The 27383-nt window shown below is 40.9% G+C and overlaps 1 protein-coding gene and 1 long non-coding RNA gene across 15 annotated transcripts in view; one reads left to right on the top strand and one right to left on the bottom strand.

Annotated features, from left to right (window-relative positions):
- The window catches only part of LOC134731244 (uncharacterized), a 55159-nt gene extending 37747 nt beyond the window's left edge, over positions 1–17412 (top strand). The window contains exons 2-3 of the long non-coding RNA XR_010113458.1: positions 9038–9130; positions 16997–17412. This is a non-coding gene — a long non-coding RNA (uncharacterized LOC134731244). The remainder of the gene's footprint in view (positions 1–9037; positions 9131–16996) is intronic.
- TOP6BL (TOP6B like initiator of meiotic double strand breaks) overlaps positions 1–27383 on the bottom strand; it is a 98693-nt gene that overhangs the window by 37701 nt on the left and 33609 nt on the right. For 10 of the 14 annotated variants that reach the window (XM_055094571.3, XM_055094572.3, XM_055094569.3 and 7 more), the window contains 5 exons: positions 17420–17529; positions 9286–9369; positions 4953–5008; positions 4547–4618; positions 1457–1651 (listed from right to left, as the gene is read on the bottom strand). In XM_055094571.3, the coding sequence (XP_054950546.3) occupies positions 1457–1651; positions 4547–4618; positions 4953–5008; positions 9286–9369; positions 17420–17529 (517 nt within the window). The remainder of the gene's footprint in view (positions 1–1456; positions 1652–4546; positions 4619–4952; positions 5009–9285; positions 9370–17419; positions 17530–27383) is intronic. The other 4 variants (XM_063608587.1, XM_055094567.3, XM_055094578.3 and 1 more) reach the window with 2 other exon arrangements.

The raw sequence follows: 27383 nt of genomic DNA, 5'->3' as shown, positions 1-27383 counted from the left end.
GGTGAAACTCTGTCTCTACCAAAAATGCAAAAATTAACTGGGCATGGTGGCATGCACCTGTGGTCTCTAGGAGGCTGAGGTGGGAGGATGGTTTGAGTCCGGGAAGCAGAGGTTGCAGTGAGGTGAGATTGTGTCACCGCACTCTGGCCTGGGCAACAGAGCCAGACCTTGTCTCCAAAAAAAAAAAAAGCCCCTCCATCAACTTTCTCTCTGTATTTGCCTATTCTAGACATAGAATAGACATCTGACATCAACCTTAGACGTTCCCTGCCCCTAATCTCTCCTTACCTTAATAATGAACTGGTTACCACATTTTGTTGATTAATTCAGGTGATAAGTCTGGCCTTTCCGTGCCTACCACACTTTAGATTCAAGCACTCATTATTATTGTTATTTTATTTTAATTTTTTCTGAGGCAGAGTCTTGCTCTGTCACCGAGGCTGGAGTGCAGTGTCGTGTTCTTGGCTCACTGCAGCCTCCACCTCCCAGGTTCAAGTGATTCTCCTGCCTCAGCCTCCCAAGTAGATGGGACTATAGGCGTACACCACCACGCCTGGCTTTAATTTATTTATTTTTTTGAGACGGAATCTCACTCTGTTGCCCACGCTGGAGTGCAGTGGCTGCGATCTCGGCTCACTGCAACCTTTGCCTCCCAGGTTCAAGTGATTATCCTGCCTCAGCCTCCTGAGTAGCTGGGATTACAGGCGCCTGCCACCATGCCCAGCTAATTTTTGTATTTACTAAGATGGGGTTTCACCATGTTGGCCAGGCTGGTCTCCAAGTCCTGACCTTGTGATCCATCCGCCTCAGCCTCCCAAAGTGCTGGGATTACAGGTGTGAGCCACCACGCCCGGCCTAATTTTTGTATTTTTAGTAGACAGGGTTTCACCATATTGGCCAGGCTGGTCTCAAACCCCTGACTTCAAGTGATCCGCCCACCTCGGCCTGCCAAAGTGCTGGGATTACAGGTGTAAGCCACTGCACCCAGCCGTCAAGCACTCATTATTTTTAATCCAGTTCACTTACTTATTTACTTAGTATTACTAACTTCTGTCTCCCATCCGTACTCTATAATGCTGCTAAAGACTTCTCCCAAAACATTCAATGGTTTCTTACTATACAGAGAATAAAATTCACAATCCTTAGTATGGCACTCAAGATCTACCATATTCAACTCCAGACTACTTTTCTAGTCCCATCTCTTCCTCATGCACCATTCATTTCATGCTTCAGTCATATTGGATTGTATGAAAAACGCATGGCATGTGTCACATTTTACAGTTTTCAGTTCCCTGGCAAAATTTTCAAGCTTGGCTTTCACATTAGATTATATGTTTTTATACAAATCATACATATTTGTAGATGCAGAATTCACATACTAAAGGCTTTCCTAAAACTGGGATATAAAAACCCATTTCAAAGATAATTGGATGGAACTTTTCATCAAAAGGATATGGAAACTGAAGAAATCCTGTTAAGCTGGTTGGAAGAAACCTTTGGGCTAGGGCACAGTGCAGCTGCTGGAGTCAGTATCAGTTCTCCCAACAAGTCCATGCCAGCCACGTCTTCAGGGATGAAAAGCATTACTGGATGTCCTAGCACAGGGTGAATTCTGCTGCAGTGTGATTCAATTGTACCAAAATTCGGTCTACTGTCAGAAAACAGACAAGTCAAATTTAACATTTTTTCCTCTTAAGAAATTATTTAAAAGAGCATTCAAAATTATTTTTGTAACCTCTAGCATATGTACAACCATACAACCTGCCATATCAGTTTTGTTGGAATAAATAACTTATGTCTCACTCAGGGAATCACAGCAATGGAAGTAGTAGAAAAACTGGCATTTCAGAGATATCATTGCTCCTGCTTTTGCTGCCACTAACGGATGCTTCTTAGTTTCTCTTTTTAAAAAAACATTTTAGACCAGGCATTGTGGCTCACGCCTGTAATCCCAGCACTTTGGGAGGCTGAGGTGGGTGGATCACTTGAGGTCAGGAGTTCAAGACCAACCTGGCCAACATGGTGAAACTCCATCTCTACTAAAGATACAATAGCTGTGCATGATGATGCACGCCTGTAATCCCAGCTATTCAGGAGGCTGAGGCAGGAGAATCGCTTGAACCTGGGAAGCGGAGGTTGCAGTGAGCTGATATTGCGCCACTGCACTCCAGCCTGAGCGACAGAGCGAGACTTTGTCTCGAAAAATAATTACTATTATTTTATTTTATTAGAGATGGGGTCTCACTATGTTTATTAGGCTGGTCTCAAACTCCTGGCCTCAAGCAATCTTTCTGCCTTGGCCTCCCAAAGTGCTGGGACTACAGGTGTGAGATATCATGACCAGCCTGTTTCTTATTCTCAAGTATATTTCCTCCACTAAAATTAATCTTTCGTTCTGAGCAAATTTCCAAATTCATTCAAAGGTCAGCATTGTGTGAGGGGGCCCATGAATCACAAATGGCCTAAAACTGGCCCCATGATACTTATAAGTCTGCTCTCACGCATGCTACACCTTCCGCTGAAGAGGTCTGAGGTTGCTGTTTGATAGTAACAACGAGAAAAAATCAGGCCATCTTTCTCTCCTAGAAAGAATCTAGTAAAATTTTGTTACTTTCCAATAGCTCTTTTCTAAACAGAGAGAAAATAGTCAACCTGAGAAAGCTGATTAAGAATGAATGAATTAATTAATAGAGAGGAAATATTAATGAACCTTTCCCTTTGTCTCTAATCAGGTCATCCAAGGAAACACATCTACAAAAATTGGCTCAAAGGCTTAAACTTGTGTCAGTACAACTATGATGATGAGCTGCTACCTATAAGGATTGTTTATTATTAGAGGATCACTAAAGAAAGATATGGGGTGGGGAAATTATTACCTGCATATTAAATGACAAAAATATTCTCATCTGAGGTGTAATTTTGGGTGAGAATAAGAAAACAGACTAAGAACCACAGGCAGTCTCTTTAAGCCTTAAGAGACTTTGACTACTAGTGTTGCCTCTGGGCACATAAATAGAGGCAGAAACTAATGAATAAAGACTAAATTAGGGCTGGACACATTGGCTCACATCTGTAATCCCAGCTCTTTGAAAGGCCGAGGCAGGAGGATTGCTTGAGTCCAGGAGTTTGACACCAGCCTAGGCAACACCCTCATCTCTACAAAAAAAATTTTTTTTTAAATTAGCAGTATATGGGCTGGGCACAGTGGCTCATGCCTGTAATCTCAGCACTTTGGGAGACCGAGGCAGGAGGATCACGAGGTCAGGAGATTGAGACCATCCTGGCCAACATGGTGAAACCCCATTTCTACTAAAAATACAAAAAAATTAGCTGGGCGTGGTGGCATGCGCCTATAGTCCCAGCTACTCAGGAGGCTGAGGCAGGAGAATCGCTTGAACCAGGGAGGTGGAGGTTGCAGTGAGGTGAGATCTGCACTCCAGCCTGGGTGAAAGAGCGAGACTCCGTCTCAAAAAAAAAAAAAAAAAATTAGCAGCGTATGGTAGCATATTTCTGTGGTCCTAGCTACTAGCTACTCGGGAGGCTGAGGTGGGAAAATGACTTGAGCCCAGGAGATCAAGGCGGCAGTGAGCTATGATGGCATCTGGGTTGAACAGACTGAGACCCTGTCTCAAAAAAAGAAAAAATAAATTAATTGGACTTAAGCATATGTTAGGTCTTTTCTTGATATAATTCATTTTCACTTTGGATTCTGTGGTAGTTAAATGGCACAGGAAGGCAAGACAGAAGGGCTCTGTGTGTTCCATATTGTTTACCACCTCCTCCATGGATTTTTTACATTTTTTATTTATTTATTTTTTTTTGAGACAGAGTCTTGCTCTGTCGCTGGAGTGCAGTGGCGTGATCTCGGCTCACTGCAACCTCCACCTCCCGGGTTCAAGTGATTCTCATGCTTTGGCCTCCCAAGTAGCTGGGATTACAGGCATGTGCTACCATGCCCAGTAATTTTTGTATTTTTAGCAGAGACGGGGTTTTGCCATGTTGGCCAGGCTGGTCTCAAACTCTTAACCTCAAGTGATCCATCCACTTCAGCCTCCCAAAGTGCTGGGATTACAGGCATGAGCCACTGCGCCTGGCCAGATTTACTTTCTTGGAGTCTGAAGAAGATGGAGATGGGCAGAGAGATGATTTCCAAACCTATGCAAAATGCTGATGCACAAAAAATAATGTACACTGAATTCCTTTGTATTCATACTATCTCTCTAGCCAAGAATTCAAGTAAAGTTTTAAATTCATAGTCTTCTCTTCTCATGCCTAAATGGGATTGGAACTAGCAGGGTCTGTGTAAAATAAGGCCTGAAGAGAAGAAGGCACATGTCTTCAGGTCATTTAGAATAGATTCAAATACATAAATAACTTAAAATAGCAGTTTTCAACATAGAAAAAGTTTTACTTCTGCTTTTCTTATAGAGAAGCTGACACCTGGCACTTACAAATGACAAGTGAGACAATTTCCAATTTCTACCCACATTCGTACTCGAGAGGAGAGTAAAACATGCAGAGGGACAACAAGGCTTTACGCCTTCACCTCACATAATGCTGGGAGTCGACCACAAGAGCAATTCCATTCCCAAGGTTCAAAGTGGGTTCATTCTCCACCCTGCAAAGCAAAGCAAAGCTAAGCCATCTCTCAAAGATTCTAAAATCAATCTCTGTTTGACATAAATTTTGGCCCATGACTACTACCACCCCAGCGATTACTAGAATTCAGTAACTAATTAACCAAGGGGAAAATGGCAATCTTTAAGTTTACCCCCTCTAGAGACAGGGATGAATCTACTAAAATAATAAAATGTGGGGGTGTCAGAAAATTAGTTTCAAGGTGACTTTGGGTCAAGATATCAAACTGTGAACCTTTTGGAAATAGGACAATAATAGCTGAGAAAAATTGCAGAGCCATAGCATCATCTTAAGCCATAGACCTAAGAACTTACCCAAAGATCTCTGTGGAGAGGATTCCATTTACCTTTACACTAAAATGAAATCTGACCTGCAAAACAATAAATTAAGTGTGAGATTTAACATGAGCCAAGATACAGATTAAAAACTTCCATATCTAATCCCTAAAGGAAAAGAATAAGCTTAAAAATTTTTAAATTAACATTACTTTTAATTGATAAACTATAACTGTATACATTCATAGGGTACAATGTGGTGTTTTGATATATGTATACAATGTGGAATGATTAAATCAAGTAGATTAACATCTATCACATAACTTACTAGCATTTTTTGTGGTAAGACATTTGAAATTTACTCTCAGCTATTTTGAAATATATAATACATTATTATTGACTATAGTCACCCCCCTGTGAAATAAGATTCTAAAAACTTATTCCTCCTGTCTAACTGAAACTTTGTACACTTTAACTAACAACTCCCTATTTCCTTCCTTAACCCACTCCCAGCCTCTGGTAACCACCATTCTATTCTCTGCTATGAGTTTGACTTTTTCAGATTCCACATATAAGTGAAATCATACAGTATTTGTCTTTCTGTTGATTAAGAAAATGTGGTATATACACAATGGAATACAGTTAGTTTTTTGTGTGTGTTTTTTTTTTTTTTTGAGACAGGGTCTTGCTCTGTTGCCCAGCCTGGAGTGCAGTGGTGTGATCTTGGTCTCCCAGGCTCAAGTGATCCTCCCACGCCAGCCTCCTGAGTAGTTGGGACCACAGGCATGTGCCACTACACCCAGCTACTTTTTGCATTTTTTTGTAGAGACAGGGTTTCACCATATTGCCCAGGCTGGTCTTGAACTCCCAAGGTCAAGTGATCCTCCTGCCTCAGCCTCCCAAAGTGCTAGGATTATAGGAATGAGCCATCATACCCAGCCTAGTCAGCCTTTAAAAAGAAGGAAATCCTGTCATTTGTGACACGGATGAACCTAGAGGAACAAGACTTTTTTTTTTTTTGAGACAGAGTTTCAGTCTGTCGCCCAGGCTGGAGTGCAGAGTGCAATGGCGCAATCTCGGCTCACTGCAACCTCCGCCTCCTGGGTTCAAGCAATTCTCCTGCCTCAGCCTCCCGAGTAGCTGGGACTACAGGCACGCGCCACTGTGCCCAGCTAATATTTGTATTTTTAGTAGAGATGGGGTTTTGCCATGTTGGCCAGGCTGGTCTTGAACTCCTGACCACCCAAGTGAGTGATCCACCCACCTCGGCTTCCCAAAGTTTTACTTCTGCTGGGATTACAGGCATGAGCCACCGTGCTCAGCCAGAAAAAAGACATTCTTTTTTTTTTTGAAATGGAGTCTCACTCTGTCTCCTAGCCTGGAGTGCAGTGGCAAAATCTCAGCTCACCGCAACCTCCACCTCCCAGGTTCAATCAGTTCTCCTGCCTCAGCCTCCTGAGTAGCTGGGACTACAGGCACGCGCCACCATGCCCAGCTAATATTTGTTTTTTTTTTTTTTTTTTTTTTTGGAGACAGAGTCTTGCTCTGTCACCCATGCTGGAGTGCAATGGCACAATCTCGGCTCACTGCAACCTCCACTTCCCAGGTTCAAGTGATTCTCCTGCCTCAGCCTCCTGAGTAGCTGGGATTACAGGTGTGCGCCACCATGCCCGGCTAATTTTTGTATTTTTAGTAGAGACGGGGTTTCGCCATGTTGGCCAGGCTGGTCTTGAACTCCTGACCTCAGGTGATCTGCCCACCTCGGCCTCCCAAAGTGCCGGGATTACAGGCGTGAGCCACTGTGCCCAGCCAATATTTGTATTTTTAGTAGAGACAAGGTTTCACTATGTTGGCCAGGATGGTCTCAATCTCCTGACCTTGTGATCCACCCACCTCGGCCTCCCAAAGTGCTAGGATACAAGCGTGAGCCACCACGCCTGGCCGAAAAATACATTCTTTATCACTTGTATTTTCCCTAAACATACTTAATGCTTGCCTGTGTTTAAATTCTAAATCTTAAATATATTGAGCCCTATATCACAGCTCCAGGTTGTCACAAATTATCAGAAATCATCCCTGCCTCTTTGCCATTCTCTCAACCCCTATCCCTTAACTTTTTTTTTTTTTTTTTTTTTTTTTTGAGACAGAGTCACTTTGTCACCTAAGCTGGAGTGCAATGGTGTAAACACGGTTCACTGCAGCCTCAACCTCCTGGGTTCAAGCGATTCTCCTGCCTCAGCCCCTCAAGTAGATGGGACCACAGGTGCATGGAACCACACCCGACTAATTTTTGTATTTTTAGTAGAGACAGAGTTTCACCATCTTGCCCAGGCTGGTCTGGAACTCCTGAGCTCAAGCAATCCGCCCAAGTCGGCCTCCCAAAGTGCTGGGATTACAGGTGTGAGCCACCACACCCAGCCCCTTCACCTCCTTTTTAAAGGAACTATCCATTTTTATTTCTATTATTTTCATATGTGGAACATTCCATGCTTTTTTCTTTGCTTTTTCTTCCTCTTATCCATCTGACTTTTATATCCTCTCCAGTGTACCTCACTGTTCTAATTATTCTCTCCATTCACCTGTATTTTTCTTTCTGTGTAACATAAGGTAAGAAGTAACTCTAGAACCAGACTGCCTGAGTTCAAATCCTGACTCTTCAAGTTATTTACTCTCTGTACCATAGTTTTCTCAGCTACAAAATGCAGATGATGATGATAAAACTTACTTCACAAGGGGTGTTGTAAGAGTTAAGTGAGCGAGTGCACAAAGAGCACTTAGAATAGTGACTGAAACAATAGGCAAAAAGTAGGAAGATGGCAGAAGGGGGATGTCATAGATATGCTTAAGTGTTTATCTTTATAAACATATTTAACTACAGATAATAAAAAATTTAGCTCTCTAATATTCAAAATATTCTATCAAAATTTCTTGGCCAGGCATGATGATGGCTCACGCCTGTAATCCCAGCATTTTGAGAGTCTGAGACAGGTGGATCACTTGAGGCTAGGAGTTCAAGATCAGCTTGGCCAACATGGCGAAATCCCATCTCTACTAAAAATACAAAAATTAGCGAGGTGTGGTGGTGCACACCTGTAATCCCAGCTACTCAGGGAGCTGAGGCAGGAGAATGACTTGAACCTTGGAGGTAGAGGCTGCAGTGAGCCGAGATCAAGTCACTGCACTCCAGCGTGGGTGACAGAGCAAAACCCTGTCTCAGGAAAAAAAAAAAAAATCCTTATTTGTTCTTATAGTCACTTTAGAAAAGGAGATAAACAGCAAGGTTTATTATCTAGCTTTAACAAAAAACAAAGCACAGAGGAGGGAAGAGGTATCTAAAGTGATACAATAAAGCAATAAAAAAAAGTGAAAATAACCCAAAACAAAGCTCTCTCTATCCAGAGGTTTCTCGCTATAACACATAACCAACATTAAGATTGCCTTGGCTGGGTGTGGTGACTCAGGCCTGTAATCCCAGCACTTTGGGAGGCTGAGGTGTGTGGATCACCTTAGGTCAGGAGTTTGAGACCAGCCTGGCCAACACCGTGAAACCCTGTCTCTACTGAAAATACAAAAATTAGCCGGGCATGGTGGTGCACACCTGTAATCCCAGCTACTAGGAAGGCGGAGGCAGGAAAATGGCTTGAATCTGGTAGGCAGAGGTTGCAGTGAGCCGAGATCATGCCACTGCACTCCAGCCTAAGCAACAGAGTAAGACTCTGTCTCAAAAAAAAAAAAAAGATTGCCTTGGGCCAGGTGCAGTGCCTCACACCTGTAATCCCAACACACTGGGAGGCCAAAGCGGAAGGATTGTTAAAGCCCGGGAGTTAGAGACTAGCCTAGGCAATATAGTGAGACCTTGTCTCTCTAAAAAAAAAAAAACAACTGTCTTAAGGACATAGAAACCAAATCAATTCAATATTGAAAGTTGAAAGTTGTCTTTTTTTTTTTTTTTCCAAGACAGGGTCTCACTCTGTCACCTAGGCTGAAGGGCAGTGGCACAATCATGGCTCACTGCAGCCTCAACCTCCTGGGCTCAACCAATCCTCTCACCTCACCCTCCTGAGGAATTGGGATTACAGGAGCTCACTACCACACCTGGCTAATTTAAAAAATTTTTTTTGTAGAGACAGAGTCTCACCATGTTGCCTTGGCTGGTCTTAAACTCCTGGACTCAAGCGATCCTCCCACCTCGGCCTCCCAAAATGTTGGGATTACAGGTATGAGCCACCATGACCTCAAATATTAAACGTTTTAATCATCTTCGTTGAAAGAAAAAGAACCAATCATATCTGTCCATGTCCTACACAGTAAAGGTCTCTGGAAAACAATGACTTAAATAAGAGAATCATTATTGTACAAAGGAACAGCTTACCTTAGGGTGCACCATGATGATTTTACGTAAAAAATGCTTTATAACCAGACAATCTGTCATCAAGGTTCTGGGCTTTTCATCAACCTGTAATAATACAACAAAAACACCTACCACACATACACAATCTCAAGAGCACAAATGAATTAAAACGGTATTTCCTCTTCTAAAAGTAACTATACCTCAGAAAGCTTTTTGGACAACCAAAGGGAGACATCTTTGGGAATGAGAATTGTATGCAAAAGAAAATCTAAACAGCCATCACTTCTTGGGTTAGAGTATCTATTACACGGAACTTCAGAAGACACAAGAACAAAGATCAGAGTAAAACCCATAATGTCAAAACCACCTTTGGGGACAAATTTAAAAGTAATTCAGACTGAAGTTGACAAGAATAACTCCACCATCCTAATGTGCTTTGGAACAATCTGTATTAAGAATCTGAGTTATGCTTTTTTAGAAAGAAATTTAAAAAAAAGAATCTGAGTGGAGTCGGAAGGAGCAAACACTAAAAGGAACCTATTTTTGACATCAATCCATTAATCCAAACATTTATTTATAAGGAAAAGCTGAAGAGCAAAAAGCTCAAAAGTCAGAAGACCTGTGTTCTAGTACTGGTTCTGTAAAAAAAAAATTACTTAAATACTCTTGAAAAAAAAAAATCACTGCTCTGGACCTCATTTCCTAATCTGCAAAATGGGATAAAACCTACCGCTTTGACCTCACAGAACTGTTTTAAGGATCCATATATTTGAAATTGTAGGCCGGGCGTGTTAGCTTATGTCTGTAATCCCGGCACTTTGGGAGGCCGAGGTGGGCTAATTACCTGAGGTCAGGAGTTCGAGACCAACCTGGCCAAAATGGTGAAACCCCATCTCTACTAAAAACACAAAAATTAGCCAGGTGTGGTGGCATGCGCCTGCAATCCCAGCTACTCAGGAGGCTAAGGCAGGAGAATCGCTTGAACCTGGGAGGTGGAAGTTGCAGTGAACCAAGATGGTGCCCCTGCACTCCAGCCTGGGTGACAGAGCTAGACTCTGTCTCGAAAAAAAAAAAAAAGAAGGAAGGAAAGTGTATATTATACATGGTAACAATAATAGATATCACTCATTGAATACCTACTATGTGACAAGTGTTGTGCAGTTGCTATATATATACTACCTCACAATAATCCTGTAAGGTAGGTATTACAATCTCTTCTTTGTATATATATATATATTTTTTTTTTTTTTGAGATGGAGTTTTGCTCTTGTTGCCCAGGCTGGAGTACAGTGGTGTGATCTCGGCTCACTGCAACCTCTGCCTCCCGGGTTCAAGCGATTCTCCTGCCTCAGCCTCCTGAGTAGCTGGGACTACAGGTGCGTGCCACCATGCCTGGCTGATTTTTTGTATTTTCTGTAGAGACGGGGTTTCGCCATGTTGGCCAGGCTGGTCTCGAACTCCTGACCTCAGGTGATCTGCCCACCTCGGCCTCCCAAAGTGCTGGGATTACAGAAGTGAGCCACTGCGCCTGGCCCCTTCTTTGTAGATTTTTTAAAAAAGGCTCAGAGAAGTTAAGCAACATGCCTAAGGTCACTTAGCTGTTCAGTGGTATAGCCAGAACTTGACTGTAAGTCTTTCTTTTTTGTTTTGTGAGTGACCTTAAGTCTTTCTAATACTAATTGCCCATGTTCTTGCCAATATACTACAAACACTTCCCTACAAATATAAGATTTACCACTAGGTGAAGATTTTACAGCAGGAATGGTGCTAAGGTATCTTATTTATATTATCTCATTTAACCTTCACAAAAACTCTATTAGGTACCCAAATTTTATAAATAAAAGATTGTGCAGGATCTGGATTTTTAAAAATGAAGGAAAATAAAAATAAATATTTTACAAAAGAGTCTCAAAAAGGTTAAACAGCTTGTCCAAGGTTAGCCAGGTCAACTTGGCTATAAATCTTTAGCATTAACCACTTACCTATACTGACTCACTATTATAGTGTTCCTAAAACCAAAGTTAGAAACAGTCTCCTAGAAAATGCAGAACTCCAAAAAAATGAAAGAAGAAATACAATCAGAAATCAGTAGGTTTTTATTGTTGGCTCAGAGAATACACAGCCATGTACTAGGTATATGTTAAAAAAAAACAAAACAAATGGTCCCAGATGTCAAAATATGATAATACAAAAAGAAGAAACATGCAAATATAGAAGGATAAACTATTACAATATTTTTATTTTATTACCTTTTTTTTTTTTTTTTTTTTTTTAGAAACAGGGTCTCGCTTTGTCACTCAGACTGGAATGCAGTGGCATGATCATAGCTAACTGTAACCTCGAACTCCTGGGTTCCAGCAACTCTCCCACCTCAGCTTCCCAAATAGCTAGGACTACAAGTGTGTATCACCACACCTGGATAATTTTTATTTTTTAATTTTCTGTAGAGACAGGGTCTCATTATGTTGCCCAGGCTGGTCTCAAACTCTTGGCCTCAAGCAGTCCTCCCACCTTGGCCTCCCAAAGCACTAGAATTACACATAAGCCACTGCACCTGGCCTTTTAATGTTTTTTATAAGTACACTGAAAAAGAAGTCAAAAACTGTGGCAATAGGTTGGGATTAAAAATAGAAAAAATTGGGCCAGGTGCAGTGGCTCACACCTGTAATCCCAGCACTTTGGGAGGCCAAGGCGGGTGGATCACCTGAGGTCAGGAGTTCAAGACCAGGGCTGGCCAAGATGATGAAACCCCGTCTCTACTAAAAATACAAAAATTAGCCTGGAGTGGTGACGGGCACCTGTGATCCCAGCTACTCGGGAGGCTGAGGCAGAGAACTGCTTGAACCTGGAAGGCAGAGGTTGCAGTGAGCCAAGATCACACCACTGTACTCCAGGCTAGGTGACAGAGCAAGACTCTGTCTAAAAAAACAAAAAACAAAAAAAGAAAAAATTATTTGAAAAAGTATTTGAAAAAATTATTACAAAAATGGGCTGGGCACAGTGGCTCATGCCTGTAATCCCAGCACTTTGGGATGCTGAGGCGGGCAGATCACTTGAGGTCAGGAGTTCAAGACCAGCCTGGCCAACATGGTGAAACCCCATCTCTACTGAAAAAATACAAAAAAAAATTAGCCGATTACAGATGGCGTGCACCTGTAATCCCAGCTACTTGGGAGGCTAAGACACGAGAATCACTTGAACCTGGAATGGAGGTTGCAGTGAGCTGAGATCGTGCCACTGCACTCCAGCCTGGGTGACAGAGTGAGACTCCATCTCAAAAAAAAAAAAAACATTATTACCAAAATGGATGGGGGATTATTAGAAAATTCTGTAAATATGTCTAGGATTATTCATGCATGTTAACAGTGGTAATTAAATAATAACTGCAGTTGGTATACATATCATAGTCACATCCTTCATTTTTAAAATTTTAGTATAAAATGTTTAAACCAAAAAGCAATAGTCTTTAAAGCATTTTCTGTACTTACCACTTCCAAAACAACTTCTTGGAACACTTTCAAAGCTTTGTAACCTTGGTGATTATAGGGCGTATCATAGAGAGGGCTAATTATATCTAACAGTAAGACAACCAAAGTGAAAGTTCCTTGAGCAACTACTGGAGAGAGGCTACAATGAATAATGATGATATTTACTGACTACTTGCTACATGTCAAGCAGTTTCTATGCAAGTAAGAAATAACTCCATTTTATAGAAGAGGATAATGAGACTCAATAAGCTAATTAATTTGTCCAAGGTCATACACAGCTAGTTAAGTGGCAGCACTGGGATTCAAACCTAGAGCTGACTAACTCCAAAGTCCACATTCTACTATCCAATGCTGCCTCTCCAAAAATGTTCATTTTCTGTGTATACAGGTAGCTATCTGAATGGGGTAATATATAATCCATCATTATTTTTTATGGAGCCTGACAAGCAATGCTTATGTATGGCTACTCAATATATGCATTTACTCACTCATAAAATATTAATGTGGCTTATTATGTACCTGGGCTTATAAAAATAAATAAGACAATCTCAGAATTAGAAGAGTTCACAGTTCAGTAGATGAGACAGACTAATTTATATGACAATGTGAAATTTAGATAAATGAGGTGCTAAAGGAATACAGCAGAAGGACCGACACCTATCCCAGAGTTAGGATAAAGTGACTAATGTCAGGTCAGAGACGATAATTAATACAACACAACTAACCCCTTAAAAGGGGTTAGAGGACCCTTTTAAGATCTACTCATAGAATTATTAGAGAGAGGAAGCTGGGTGCGGTGGCTCACGCCTGTAATCCCAGCACTTTAGGAAGCCGAGGCAGGCGGATCATGAGGTCAGAAGATCGAGACCATCCTGGCTAACACAGCCCATCTCTACTAAAAATATAAAAAATTAGCCAGGCATGGTGGCGAGTGCCTGTAGTCCCAGCTACTCAGGAGGCTGAGGCAGGAGAATGGCATGAACCTGGGAGGCGGAGCTTGCAGTGAGCTGAGATCGCGCCACTACACTCCAGCCTGGGCCACAGAGCAAGACTCCCTCCCAAAAAAAAAAAAAAATTATTAGAAAGAGGAAGAGAGAGATGACAAAGCCTTTTACAGTTGGGTGTTGGGTGTTAGAGACCCAGTACCCCAGCCTGACATACCTACAGAAGCAGTGAATTTACTTATTTACTGTTATGAAAAAAATAGATGCTGCCAGCCGTGCACAGCAGAAACTACTATTGAATCATATGGTTTTAGCCTTCACCTTTAAATATGTCTAATTATATGACAGAATATAGAAGTATGTTTTCAAATATGAACTTATACAGTCAAGAGCCCTTATATCACTTTCTAGAAGAAAGTCTGTCTCTCTCTCTTGCCCCCTCACCTTAGATACATACACACAGAAGTACAGATGTATAAATATATAGATATGTTTGTGCATATATGTTTGTATGTATATATGTATAACTCCATTCACTTGATCACTTAGTATTATTACAAAAATAAATATTAAACTGGATAAAGCTGTCAAGAAGATCTTATAAAATCAGATTGCTTTTGGAGGGACATGTTACCCAGCCTAATGAACCCCAAGATGTAAGACTAGCTATGGGCATAAACACAAAACCCAATATCTCTCCTAAATGAAACTTTCCTCAGTTTTCCTTGCAATTGACTTTCCTCGCAGGTCCAAATTAATGGATCATTTATTATAGCTTTTCCATGGAGTCTCTATTAGTCTTTGCTGTGAACCTTGCTACTTAACCTTTCTCCTCAATTGAGGCATCCATGATGAAATCTTTTACAATCTCCCTTTTATCTCTTCTCATTCTCTTCATTCAAATATTGTCTACATAGCTGCACAGTACCAAAAACAATGAGATATAATGGAAGAAATGCATGAGGAAATCCTCGTTCCCTTGAGGCTAATGCCGTTTGACTATACTATTATTTTACTTCTCATCTCCATCACCAGCTGACTGCTGGTCACTAAGCTCACAGTTTTCCTCTGTATGCCAAATGCTGTCATCATCTTGACTGACATCCATATCCAAGAAGATAACTAGCCTAAGCAATAACTTAGTCTCACAGTTCCCTGACGTCTTCAACAATAATGACCTTGACCTCCACTCATTCCCAGCCACCTATTTCCATGGCCATGGCTTGGAACTGTTCCATTCTGAAAATCTTAAATTGAAATGTCCCACTCCATTGTGAAAAGATGTACACCAAGGTGTTAATAACGGCTGCCTTGAAAGGCCAAATTATGTGTATTCTAAATGTTTGTTTTGATCATACTTTGATTTTTCTGAGGGAAACACTACTTTTGCAATAAAGAAATAAGAGAAACTTTATCACTCTGATAACAACTTCCTATTCTTTCAAGTGTCAGAATCTCCTACACCCAGCAAATCTGTTTTTCAGTCTCATCAAGACCTCCAGACTTCAACCTCTTCCCATGGATTAGATGCCCTTCCTCCATGCAACATAGCATTCAGGGCTCGCTTCTATCATCCATCCTGGGAATCACACCGTATTGTAATTACGTGTTTACTTCTTGATCTTTCTATTTATATTCCAGGTTCCTTGGGATCAAGTAACATATCTTTTTTTTTTTGAGGCAGAGTCTCACTCTATCGCCCATGCTGGAGTGCAATGGCGCCATCTCGGCTCACTTCAAGCTCCGCCTCTCGGGTTCACACCATTCTCCTGCCTCAGCCTCCAGAGTAGCTGGGACTACAGGCTGCCACCACACCCGGCTAATTTTTTGTATTTTTAGTAGAGATGGGATTTCACCGTGTTAGCCAGGATGGTCTCAATCTCCTGACCTCATGATCCACCCGCCTCAGCCTCCCAAAGTGCTGGGATTACAGGTGTGAGCCACGGCGCCCAGCCAGGATCAAGTAACATATCTTAAGACACTGTACCTACAGATAGTATCTAGCTCACTGACACTGACTTGAACAAACACACGTCTGGATGAATAAGTAAATATTGAAATAGCCCTGATCTATATGAGTCAGACTTTGGTTCAAGTTCTAATTCTGCCATTTAACTGTTGTATGACACTGGGAGAGTCAGTCAAGTTCTTTGAATCTCAACTTTCTGGTCTGTAAAATGGGGTGATAATCCTCATCCTACCCACTTCAAAGACTTGTCAGGATGCTTACATAATATATATAAATGTTATGTATACAACTTACTGCTTGTTCAGGCTGACTGAAACACAGAACCTCATTTCCTAGAATTGCCCTTCTTGGTTCACTGGAATCACCTTTTTATTGCTACTTGATATGAATAGTTTCAGAGCTGACTAACCATTAATTGCTCCAGATTGTTTACCCTCCATTCTCCTAAAGAAGATAAGGCACAGCCAGGGATATCTGTTGTCCTGATACCATACCCATTCCTTTCAGAATGAGCATATAATTATTCAAACATGGAGAAAGGCTGCCCAAGGGCTTCCTGGGAGAATGTTTAAAGCACTCTAATTCGTTATGTCTCCACCAACTCTAAGGAAGGAAAATAGGAGATGAGAGACCTGTTAAAGGGAATGGAGAATGAATTATCACCCTCATAAATCTGGACTACAAATAAGTCGATAAAGAGATCTCTAACCAAACTAATTAGATCTAACCAAACTAATTGGTTTATTAGATCTAAACCAAACTAATAAAAATGTATCCAGGTAGGATCTGCACTGGGAGTCACTTTTAATTTTCTTTATTAGGAGATCCAAATTCAAATAAGGGCTTGTTTCAGTGGTTCTCAAATTCATCTGCATATTAGGAATCACCTGGGATCTAAAAAATGTTCCAAAGCCTATGCCATACCTATTACGGACTGAATGTGTCCCTCAAAATCCATATGCTGAAGTTCTAAGCCCCAAAGTGACTGTGTTTGGAGGCAGGGCCCTCAGGAGGTTATTAAGATTAAATGAGGTCACAAGGGTAGGGCACTGACCCGAGGTCTTAATAGGACTGGTGTCCTTATAAAAAGATACACCAGAGCCAGGTGCCAGTAGTTCCCACCTGTAGTCCCAGCTACCAGCTACTTGGCAGGCTGAGGCAGGAAGATCACTTAAGCTCAGGAGTTCAAGTCTGTAGTGTGCTATGACTGCACCTGTGAATAGCCACTGCACTCCAGACTGTGCGACATAGCAAGACCACATCTCTACCAAAAAAATTTTCAATAAAAATAAAGAGACATTAGAGATCTCTTTCTTTTCATCCACATGCAGAAAAAAAGCCATGTAAGGACACAGTAACAAGGCAGTAGTCTACAAGCCAGGAAGAGAGGCCTCACCAGAAGCCAGCCCTGACAGCACCTTGATCTTGGACGTCTAGCCTCCAGAACTGTGAGAAAATAAATCTCTATTGCTTAAGCCATCTAGTCTGTGGTATTTTGTTATGGCAGCCCAAGAAGACTAATAATTACAACACCTAGACCAATTAAATCACAATCACTCAGAGTGGGACACAGACGACAGTATTTTGGGAGCTCCTAGGTGATCTAATGTCTGCACAGGCAAGTTTGGGAACCATTGCCTTATTTCATTCCAGCTTGGAACTTTGATGGACCTAGGCTTTTCTTTCTTGTTATTAGATTGCAGAAAAATAAGAATAAAATCATTAGTAATTTATAAGACCACAACAAAACCTGCCTCAAAAATCATCTGGAAGGGTGTTACCCCTGTCATATCCTGAGAATAGCTGCCTTCCTCTGAAGTCCAAGTCAGCTTTGCAGAGATTCCGGGCAGTATGGACTGTATTTCTGTGTGAGAAGAAATGGCAACAAAGTCAAACAAGCAGTTTGGATAAGAACCAGGATTTCTGGATTTGTTTATTAAACTGGTGAGCCAAGAAGGCTTTTCCCTGATGAAAAGATTATCCACAAGATTTAAAATATGACTGGAAATGGCTATGCATCAGCAAATTGCTTGAACATTTAGAATTACTTTATGGGATTAGGACATTTAACCTCATCTTTTCAATTTTTTACATTTGCTAAATCAATTTTTATTTTCTGTTAATTTCCACAAGGTCATGTTTAATGCCAGATAGCTTCAGAACTGATAGTTCTGATATTCTTGTATTTTTTAATAAATCAACTCATTATGTAATAAACACAAGTCTAGTACATGAACTAATTTAGAGCTGAAGGCTGAAAAATTCAAGAATGACTCTCAGGCATGTACCTTTTTTTTTTTTTTTTTTTGAGTTGGAGTCTTACTCTGTCACCCAGGCTGGAGTGCAATGGCGCTATCTCGGCTCGCTGCAACATCCACCTCCTGGGTTCAAGTGATGCTTATGCCTCAGCCACTCAAGTAGCTGGGATTAGAGGCATGCACCACCATGCCCCGCTAGGTTTTTTTTTTTTTTTTTTTTTGTATTTTTAATAGAGATGGGGTTTCATCACGTTGGCCAGGCTGGTCTCGAACTCCCGATCTTAGGTGATCTGCCTGCCTCAGCCTCCCAAAGTGCTGGGATTACAGACATGAGCCACCGCGCCTGGCCTGCTTTGTTATTGAGGTTGACAATGTTGATATTACACAAAAATTAAACTTTAAAAACCTAACGATGATAAAAAAAAATATGCCCTAAAATAACAGCACAAGTTTCTCCTAAGGCATTCATGCTACATATCTCATAATGTTTTAACCACCTCAAAAAAGTGTGCACATTCCCAAGATCAAATCCTAGCTATCGGCTGGGCGCGGTGGCTCACGCCTGTAATTCCAGCACTTTGGGAGGCCAAGGTGGGTGGATCACCTGAGGTCAGGAGTTCGAGACCAGCCTGATCAACATGGTGAAACCCCGTCTCTACTAATAATACAAAAATTAGCCAGGTGTGGTGGCATGCTCCTGTAGTCCCAGCTACTCAGGAGGCTGAGGCAGGAGACTTGCTTGAACCTGGGAGGTGGAGGTTGCAGTGAGCCAAGATCGTGCCATTGCACTCCAGCCTGGGCAACAAGAGCAAAACTCCATCTCAAAACAAAACAAAACAAAACAAAAATTGTAGCTATCAATCTTAATGGGTAATATTGTTCTTGCCATTAGTTTGTTTTTCAAACCTAATTCAGTTACAAAGCCCTTGATAATAGGACAGCAAGGGTATGCTACACTGAAGTTTAATGAACTTAGCACTAAACCAGGATGTCTTACGTCAATCTTCAGTTTCACCACTGATCAACTTTCTGACCTAAGGCAACCCCCCTTTTCTGTGATTCAATTACCATTCTGTGAAATAAGAAAAAATTGTACCTGAATCCTATTTCAGTTTGATTAGTAAGACAGTACAGAAATGGGGTAAATGTGGATATATGAGAAAAGGTTTGTAAATAACTGAATTCTTCAGAAATCTTACTAATTTAAAATAAATTGTGTAGATATTTGGGGGGAAATCAATTTCAGTAGTCTCACTCCACACACACAAACACACAAATCCAGATAGGTTGACTACAGTTAAATGTAAAAAGGTGAAACAAAAACTAAGTAAAAGCCTTTGGTTTCAAGATGAATTGAGCATATGCTGAAATCTCATCTTCCTGTTCAAACATATAAAATAATACAAATATTTTTAAATCTTAATAAATACACAGTCATGGTGAGAAAAAAAGAAAACAGAAAAATTTTTTTTTTTTTTAAGACAGAGTTTTGCTCTGTCACCCAGGCTGGAGTGCAGTAGCATGATCTTGGCTCACTGCAACCTCTGCCTCCCAGGTTCAACAGGGTCTCCTGCCTCAGCCTCCTGAGTAACTAGGATCACAGGGTTGTGCCACCATGCCTGGCTAATTTTTGTATTTTTAGTAGAGACAGGTTTTGCCATGTTGGCCAGGCTGGTCTTGAACTCTTGGCCTCAAGTGATCTGCCCGCCTTGGCCTCCCAAAGTGCTGGGATTACAGGTGTAAGCCACCATATCTGGCCAGAAGAGAGAAATCTTTATAGACCAGAAATGGAAAGGTGTTCTTCTTTCTCCTCCTTTGAAAAGAACAACAAAAAGGGAACAAAAGAGAGATTCCACAATAGTAGACAAGAACTAAAAAGATGCATAGTATTTGGGCCTAGACTAGGAAAAAACATAGAGCTAATACTGTAACACTCATAGGTTTAAGAGCAAGAGCCACACACAGGAGGTCTAAGCAAGGGACCAACACATGAACAAGGACTAGAGGTGCACTGCCTGTCTACCTGAATGTCGGTTACAGCCAAGGGGATTCTGGCAGCAGCCTCACTGATATGAGATGAGGGCCATAGAGCCATTTCATGTAAGTGGTGAAAGGACTCAGAACTATATAATCTATTAAGATGCAAGAGCTTTGCATCTTACCACCCATACAAAGATTAATCCTAGGTATACATCATACAAGGCTAAGGCTCAGCAACTCAGAGAGCCTCCTACAGGACAGTTGTCAACACAAAATGTGTTCAGATTAAACATGTCATGAACAATTAGCTCTTAATTAAAAATTACCAGGCAAAGAAGATTAATACCATGAAAACGATAATACACATCAACCAATGCACTTATACCTAAGGAAATAAAGTTAATAGAACAATCTGGGAGAGATTTTTAAATAAGTATCTATATTTTATACCTTTAAAAAGAAAAAGAAGCCATGAAACAAGGAAACACTGTCGTAAATTAAACAGAAAGTAATGGGGTATTAGAAATCTTGGAAACTGGCTCGGCACGGTGGCTCATGCCTGTAATCCCAGCACTTTGGGAGGTTAAGGCGGGTGGATCACCTGAGGTCAGGAGTTCAAGACCAGCCTGGACAACATGGTGAAACCCCGTCTCTACTAAAAATATTTTAAAAATTAGCCGGGCATGGTGGTGGGTGCCTGTAATCACAGCTACTTGGGAGGCTGAGGCAGGAGGACTGCTAGAACCAGGGAGGTGGAGGTTGCAGTGAGCTGAGATCACGCCATTGCACTCCAGCCTGGGCGATAGAGCGAGACTCTCAAAAAAAAAAAAAAAAAAAAAATCTTAGAAATTAAAGATACAAAAAAAAAGAAAAGAAATTAAAGATACAGTGTTTGAAATTAAAACTCTATGGATGGTTAGATTGGACACAGTAAAAGAGCAAATGTAAAAGAAAACTTAGTACATGAATGCTCATAGCAGGATTACTCAGAACAGCTAAAAGTGGAAACAACCCAAATGTCCATCAAATGATGAATGGCTTAACCAAATGGGGAGTATTCAGCCATAAAAAGAAATGAAGTACTGTTACATGAAACAACACGGATAGGCCTTGAAAATATAATGCTTAAAGAACCCACACACAAAATGCTACATATTGTATGATTCCATTTATATGAGATGTCCAAAATAAGCAAATCGACAGAGACAGAAAGTAGATTAGTGTTTGCCAAGGCATAGAGAATGAAAGTAAGCAGAGTGACTGCTAATGAGTACACGGTTTCTTTTTCTGGATGAAAATGTACTGGAATTGGATAGTGATAACAGTTATACAGGCAGGAAGCAGTGGCTCATGCCTATAGTCCCAGCACTTTGGGAGGCCAAGGCGGGAGGACCACTTGAGCCCAGAAGTTTGAGACCACCCCTTGGCAAAACCCCATCTCTATAAAAAATACAAAAAAATGGCAGGGTGCAGTGGTTCACGCCTGTAATCCCAGCACTTTGGGAGGCCAAGGTGGGCGAATCACGAGGTCAGGAGATCGAGACCATCCTGGCTAACACAGTGAAACTCTGTCTCTACTAAAAATACAAAAAAAAATTAGCCAGGCTTGGTGGCAGGCGCCTGTAGTCCCAGCTACTCGGGAGGCTGAGGCAGGAGAATGGCATGAACCCAGGAGGTGGAGCTTGCAGTGAGCCGAGATCGCGCCACTGCACTCCAGCCTGGGCAACAGAGCGAGACTCCATCTCAGAAACAAAAACAAAACAAAACAAAACAAAAAACAAAAAAAACAAAAACAAAAAAATTAACTAGGTGTGGTGGTGCACAGCTCTAGTCCCAACTATTCAGAGGGCTGAAGTGGGAGGATTACCTCAGGCCAGGAGGTAGAGGCTGCAGTGAACCATGATCACGCCACTGCACTCCTGCCTGGGTGACAGAGTGAGACCCTGCCAAAAAATATTAGTTATACAATCCCGAAAATATACTAAAAACCACCAAATTGTATACTTTAAAATGGTTGTGTTTATGATATATAAATTTTATATCAATTAAAAGAAGAAAAGGCAAGAGACATTAAAAATAGATCCAGAAGAAATAATGACTGAGAAATATAAAACAAAGACAGATATAAGTGCTATCTGAACAGTTTTACCAAACGTCAAGCAGGCTAAATTTCGAAAAAACAAGGCAAAAGCAAAAATTAAAAAAGCCACATAGTTAACACATCACAGTGAAATCCAAAATAACAAGGATAAGCCGAAAACCCTACGAGCTACCAAAAAAATTAAATTAGCAAAAAAAACCCATGAGTTAGCAATGCTAAATGTCAGAAGATGATCCAGTACTATCTTCAAAGATCTGAAGTAATTTTGAATCTGGACTCTTTTACTTACTTACTTTATCTATCTACCTATCATCTATCTATCTGTCTGTCTGTCTGTCTATCTGAGACAGGATCATGTTCTGTGGCCCAGGCTATGTGCAGTGGGGTGATCATAGCTCACTGCAGCCTTCAACTTCTGGGATCAAAGGATCCTCCTACCTCAGCCTCCCAACTCACTAGAACTACAGGTGTACACGATGCCCAGCTAATCTTTTTTCTTTATATTAAACTGTTTAGGGAAATTGCTGTAATTTTTTGTAGATACAGGGTCTCACTATGTTGCCCAGGCTGGTCTCGAGAGATCTTCCTGCCTCAACCTCCCAGAGTACTGGGATTACAGGCATGAGCCACCTCACCCAGCCAAATCTGAACTTTTAAGAGAGCCAAACTACCATTACGAAATGAGAGACTTAAAATGTTTACCATCTACAAGTCCTCACTCAAATAACCACTAAACAAACCACCATGTCCATTTAAACATGAGTTTACATTTTTGCTGAGATCATGTGGGAATAAGGAGGAAGAAAGAGATCATTATCAGTATCAAGTTACCTCTTCACATAGGTCTTCAACTGTTAAAGATGAAGTAGATAGAAAATTTTCAATCAGATGACATTACGAACACATAGCAAAACTATGTACTGGGGCTTCTCCTCCCAGCATTAATGAAATAACCAAATGAGCCCTCAAACCAAAAACTACTGTAAAACTGGATAAAATATATGAGACAGTTGTTTTCAGGCACTGGACAATAGATAGCACAAGGTTACAATCCCTTGAGAGAAGGGAAACTCACCAGGTTAGTCCTGTTATTTCCCTGGGTGTCTGCCTGGGGAAATTTTCCCATCTACAGAACAGGGACATGGAACCCAAGCAGAGGACAGTGGTCCCACTAAGCTGAGGAGGCAGAGAATAGATTTTGGAGTTGTGAAAGTACCTGGAATCTGCAGGGCAGGGCACTGGAGAAGAGGGAGATACAAAGAGTAGGGTACTAAAGTCTGTGTAGGAGCTCCCCATGAGTCCTTGGCCAAGGTCTGGACTATCCATGCAGAGAGTGAGACTACATATGATTTCCCAAAGAGCAGGTGCTATGGAGTTGAGAATGTAACAAGACATTAGCAAGATTTTCCAGTGCTGAAAAATGTTGGCCTTCAGGCCTAGCTAGAAATGGGGAGACCTTGTTAAAACTGCTGGTGTCTAGCTGAGATGCCCCACAGATAATGCTTTAGTAATAAAAACCATACTGTCGATGAAGGTGTGCTCTAGACCCACCCCAAAAAAGTCTAAAGCCATTCCTTGACAAAACCCACAGAGGAGATAGAGTTTGGAGGCTAAATGGTATCAAATTAGAAGAGTTTGAAAAATGCATTGGCTTTCTACAGACCTACCCTTTAAAATGCATAAAAACAAGCCTGCACAAGGTCAAGGTGCATAGCCTACTAGAGCAAAAATTAATACTCTCCAGAGATAGATAACACAATATAGAATATGATCATATTGCCCAGTATAAAACAAAAATGTACTAAATATGCAAAGAAATAGGAAATGATAACCCACAGTCAAGGGGGAAAAAAAGCAACTAATAGAAACAGAACCTGAGGGCCAGGCTCATGCCTATAATCCCAGCACTTTGAGGGGCCAAGGCAGGGAGATCGCTTGAGGCCAGGAGTTTGAGACTAGCCTAGGCAACATGGAAAGACTCATCTCTACAAAAAAATTTAAAAATTAGCCGGGCGTGGTGGTACATGCCTGTGGGTCCTAGCTACTCAAGAGGCTGAGGTGGGAGGATCACTTGAGCCCAGGAGTTGGAGGCTGCAGGAGCTATGACTGTGCCACTGCACTTTTCAGCCTGGTGACAGAGTGAGACCCTGTCTCTGAAAAAAGAAAAGAAACAGAACCTGATATGGTACAGATAGTATATTTAGGAAAGACTTTAAAGAATCTATTACAAATATGTTCAAAGGCTTAAAAGGCGGCCTTAATGAGTGAACTGATAGGAAATGTCAGCAGATAACACTATACAAAAAGAACCAAAAAGAAATCCTATAACTGAAAAGTTAAATAATTGAAATGAAGAATTCACTTGATAGGTTTAATAGCAGATTAGAGGTGACAGAAGAGTCAGTAAAATCACTGAAGACAAATAACAAAAACTATCCAATCTGGAGAATAAAGAAAAAAAAGACTGAAGAAAAATGAATAGTCTTAGAAACCTGTAGGAAAATATCAACCAGTCTAAAATATGTGCAATGGGAGTCCCAGAAGGAGGATAGGAGAATAAAATGAGAATAGGACAAGAAAAACATCAAAAAACCATGGACAAAATTCCCTAAAATTTCATGAAAAATATTAAGGTGTGAAAAGCTCAGCAAACCCCAAGGAGGATAAATGCAAAGAAAATCACACCTAGGTATATAATAGTCAAAATGATAAAAACCAAAGATAAAGATAAAATATTGAAAGAAGCCAGAGGAAAAGCACACATTATATACACAGGAGGTATAATATGAATCACAGCTGACTTCTTACCATAAACAATAAAGGCCAGGTCCACGCGCGGTGGCTCATGCCTATAATCCCAGCACTTTGGGAGGCCAAAGTAGGTAGATCGCTTGAGGCCAGGAGTTCATGACCAGCCTGGTCAACATGGAAAAACCCTGTCTCTACTAAAAATCAAAAAATTAGCCAGGTGTGGTGGCACATGTCTGTAATCCCAGTGCTACTCAGGAGGCTGAAGCACAAGAATCACTTGAACCCGGGAGGCAGAGGTTGCAATGAGCCGAGATCACGCCACTGCACTCCGGCCTGGGTGAGAGAGTGAGACCCTGTCTCCAAAAAAATTAAATAAAATAAGTAAATAAAAACAATAAAGCGCAGAAGACAATTGACAACATCTTTCAAAATGTTGAAAAGGAGAAAACTATCAAGCCAGATATTCCAGTGCAATATCCTTTAAAAATGAGGTTAAGGTAAAGGCATTTTAAGATAGAAGATGAAATAATCTGCTGCTAGATTTGCTAAAGGATTTTCTTCAGGCTGAAGATGGAAACCCAGCTATACAGGAAGAAATGAAGAGCACCAGAAATCATAAATAAGTGAATATAAAAGACTATTTTTTTCCTTGAATTTTTCTTGACAGCCAGCTTTTCAGAGCAAAAATAATCTCATAAGGCAGGGAGTTATAAGTATTTGAGTATTTAAAAATACTCAAAATTGAGCAAAAAAACACTATTTACCTATTCTTTTGCCAATACCACAGTTTCTTTTTTTTTTTTTAATTAAAGTTTTAGGGTACATGTGCACAACGTGCAGGTTTGTTACATATGTATACATGTGCCATGTTGGTGTGTTGCACCCAGTAACTCGTCATTTAACATTAGGTATATCTCCTAATGCTATCCCTCCCCCTCCCCCCACCCCACAACAGGCCCTGGTGTGTGATGTTCCCCTTCCTGTGTCCATGTGTTCTCATTGTTCAATTCCCACCTATGAGTGAGAACATGCGGTGTTTGGTTTTTTGTCCTTGCAAAAGTTTGCTGAGAATGATGGTTTCCAGCTTCATCCATGTCCCTACAAACGACATGAACTCATCATTTTTTATGGCTGCATAGTATTCCATGGTGTATATGTGCCACATTTTCTTAATACAGTCTATCATTGTTGGACATTTGGGTTGGTTCCAAGTCTTTGCTATTGTGAATAGTGCCGCAGTAAACATACATTGCATGTGTCTTTATAGCAGCATGATTTATAATCCTTTGGGTATATACCCAGTAATGGGATGGCGGGGTCAAATGGTATTTCTAGTTCTAGATCTCCGAGGAATCACCACACTGACTTCCACAATGGTTGAACTAGTTTACAGTCCCACCAACAGTGTAAAAGTGTTCCTATTTCTCCACATCCTCTCCAGCACCTGTTGTTTCTTGACTTTTTAATGATCGCCATTCTAACTGGTGTGAGATGGTATCTCATTGTGGTTTTGATTTGCATTTCTCTGATGGCCAGTGATGATGAGCATTTTTTCATGTGTTTTTTTGGCTGCATAAATGTCTTCTTTTGAGAAGTGTCTGTTCATATCCTTCACCCACTTTTTGATGGGGTTGTTTTTTTCTTGTAAATTTGTTGGAGTTCAGTGTAGATTCTGGGTATTAGCCCTTTGTCAGATGAGTAGGTTGCGAAAATTTTCTCCCATTCTGTAGGTTGCCTGTTCACTCTGATGGTTGTTTCTTTTGCTGTGCAGAAGCTCTTTAGTTTAATTAGATCCCATTTGTCAATTTTGGCTTTTGTTGCCATTGCTTTTGGTGTTTTAGACATGAAGTCCTTGTCCATGCCTATGTCCTGAATGGTATTGCCTAGGTTTTCTTCTAGAGTTTTTATGGTTTTAGGTCTAACATGTAAATCTTTAATCCATCTTGAATTAACTTTTGTATAAGGTGTAAGGAAGGGATCCAGTTTCAGCTTTCTACAAATGGCTAGCTAGTTTTCCCAGCACCATTTATTAAATAGGGAATCCTTTCCCCATTGCTTGTTTTTGTCAGGTCTGTCAAAGATCAGATAGTTGTAGATATGCGGCATTATTTCTAAGGGCTCTTTTCTGTTCTATTGGTCTATATCTCTGTTTTGGTACCAGTATCATGCTGTTTTGGTTACTGTAGCCTTGTAGTATAGTTTGAAGTCAGGTAGCGTGATGCCTCCAGCTTTGTTCTTTTGGCTTAAGATTGACTTGGCAATGCGGGTTCTTTTTTGGTTCCATATGAACTTTAAAGTAGTTTTTTCCAATTCTGTGAAGAAAGTCATTGGTAGCTTGATGGGGATGGCATTGAATCTATTAATTACCTTGGGCTAACTACTGTAGCTTTATAAGTCTTGAAGTCAGGTAGTGCCAGTTCCCTGACTTTATTCTTCAATATGGCATTGGCTATTCTGGGTTTTTCTTTCCATATAAACTTTATATTTTATTTTTGGAGACAGTCTCACTTTGTTGCCCAGGCTAGAGTGCAGTGCTGTGATCACAGCTCACTGTAGCCTTGACCTCTTGGGCTCAAAAGATCCCCCTGAGTAGCTGGGATAGATGACCTATCTTTCCATAGCCAACTG

This window comes from Pan paniscus, chromosome 9 (assembly GCF_029289425.2).
Source record: "Pan paniscus chromosome 9, NHGRI_mPanPan1-v2.0_pri, whole genome shotgun sequence".
Taxonomy (NCBI): domain Eukaryota; kingdom Metazoa; phylum Chordata; class Mammalia; order Primates; family Hominidae; genus Pan; species Pan paniscus.
Note: the sequence above shows the minus strand (reverse complement) of the source record. Positions and strands in the feature narration are given on the sequence as shown.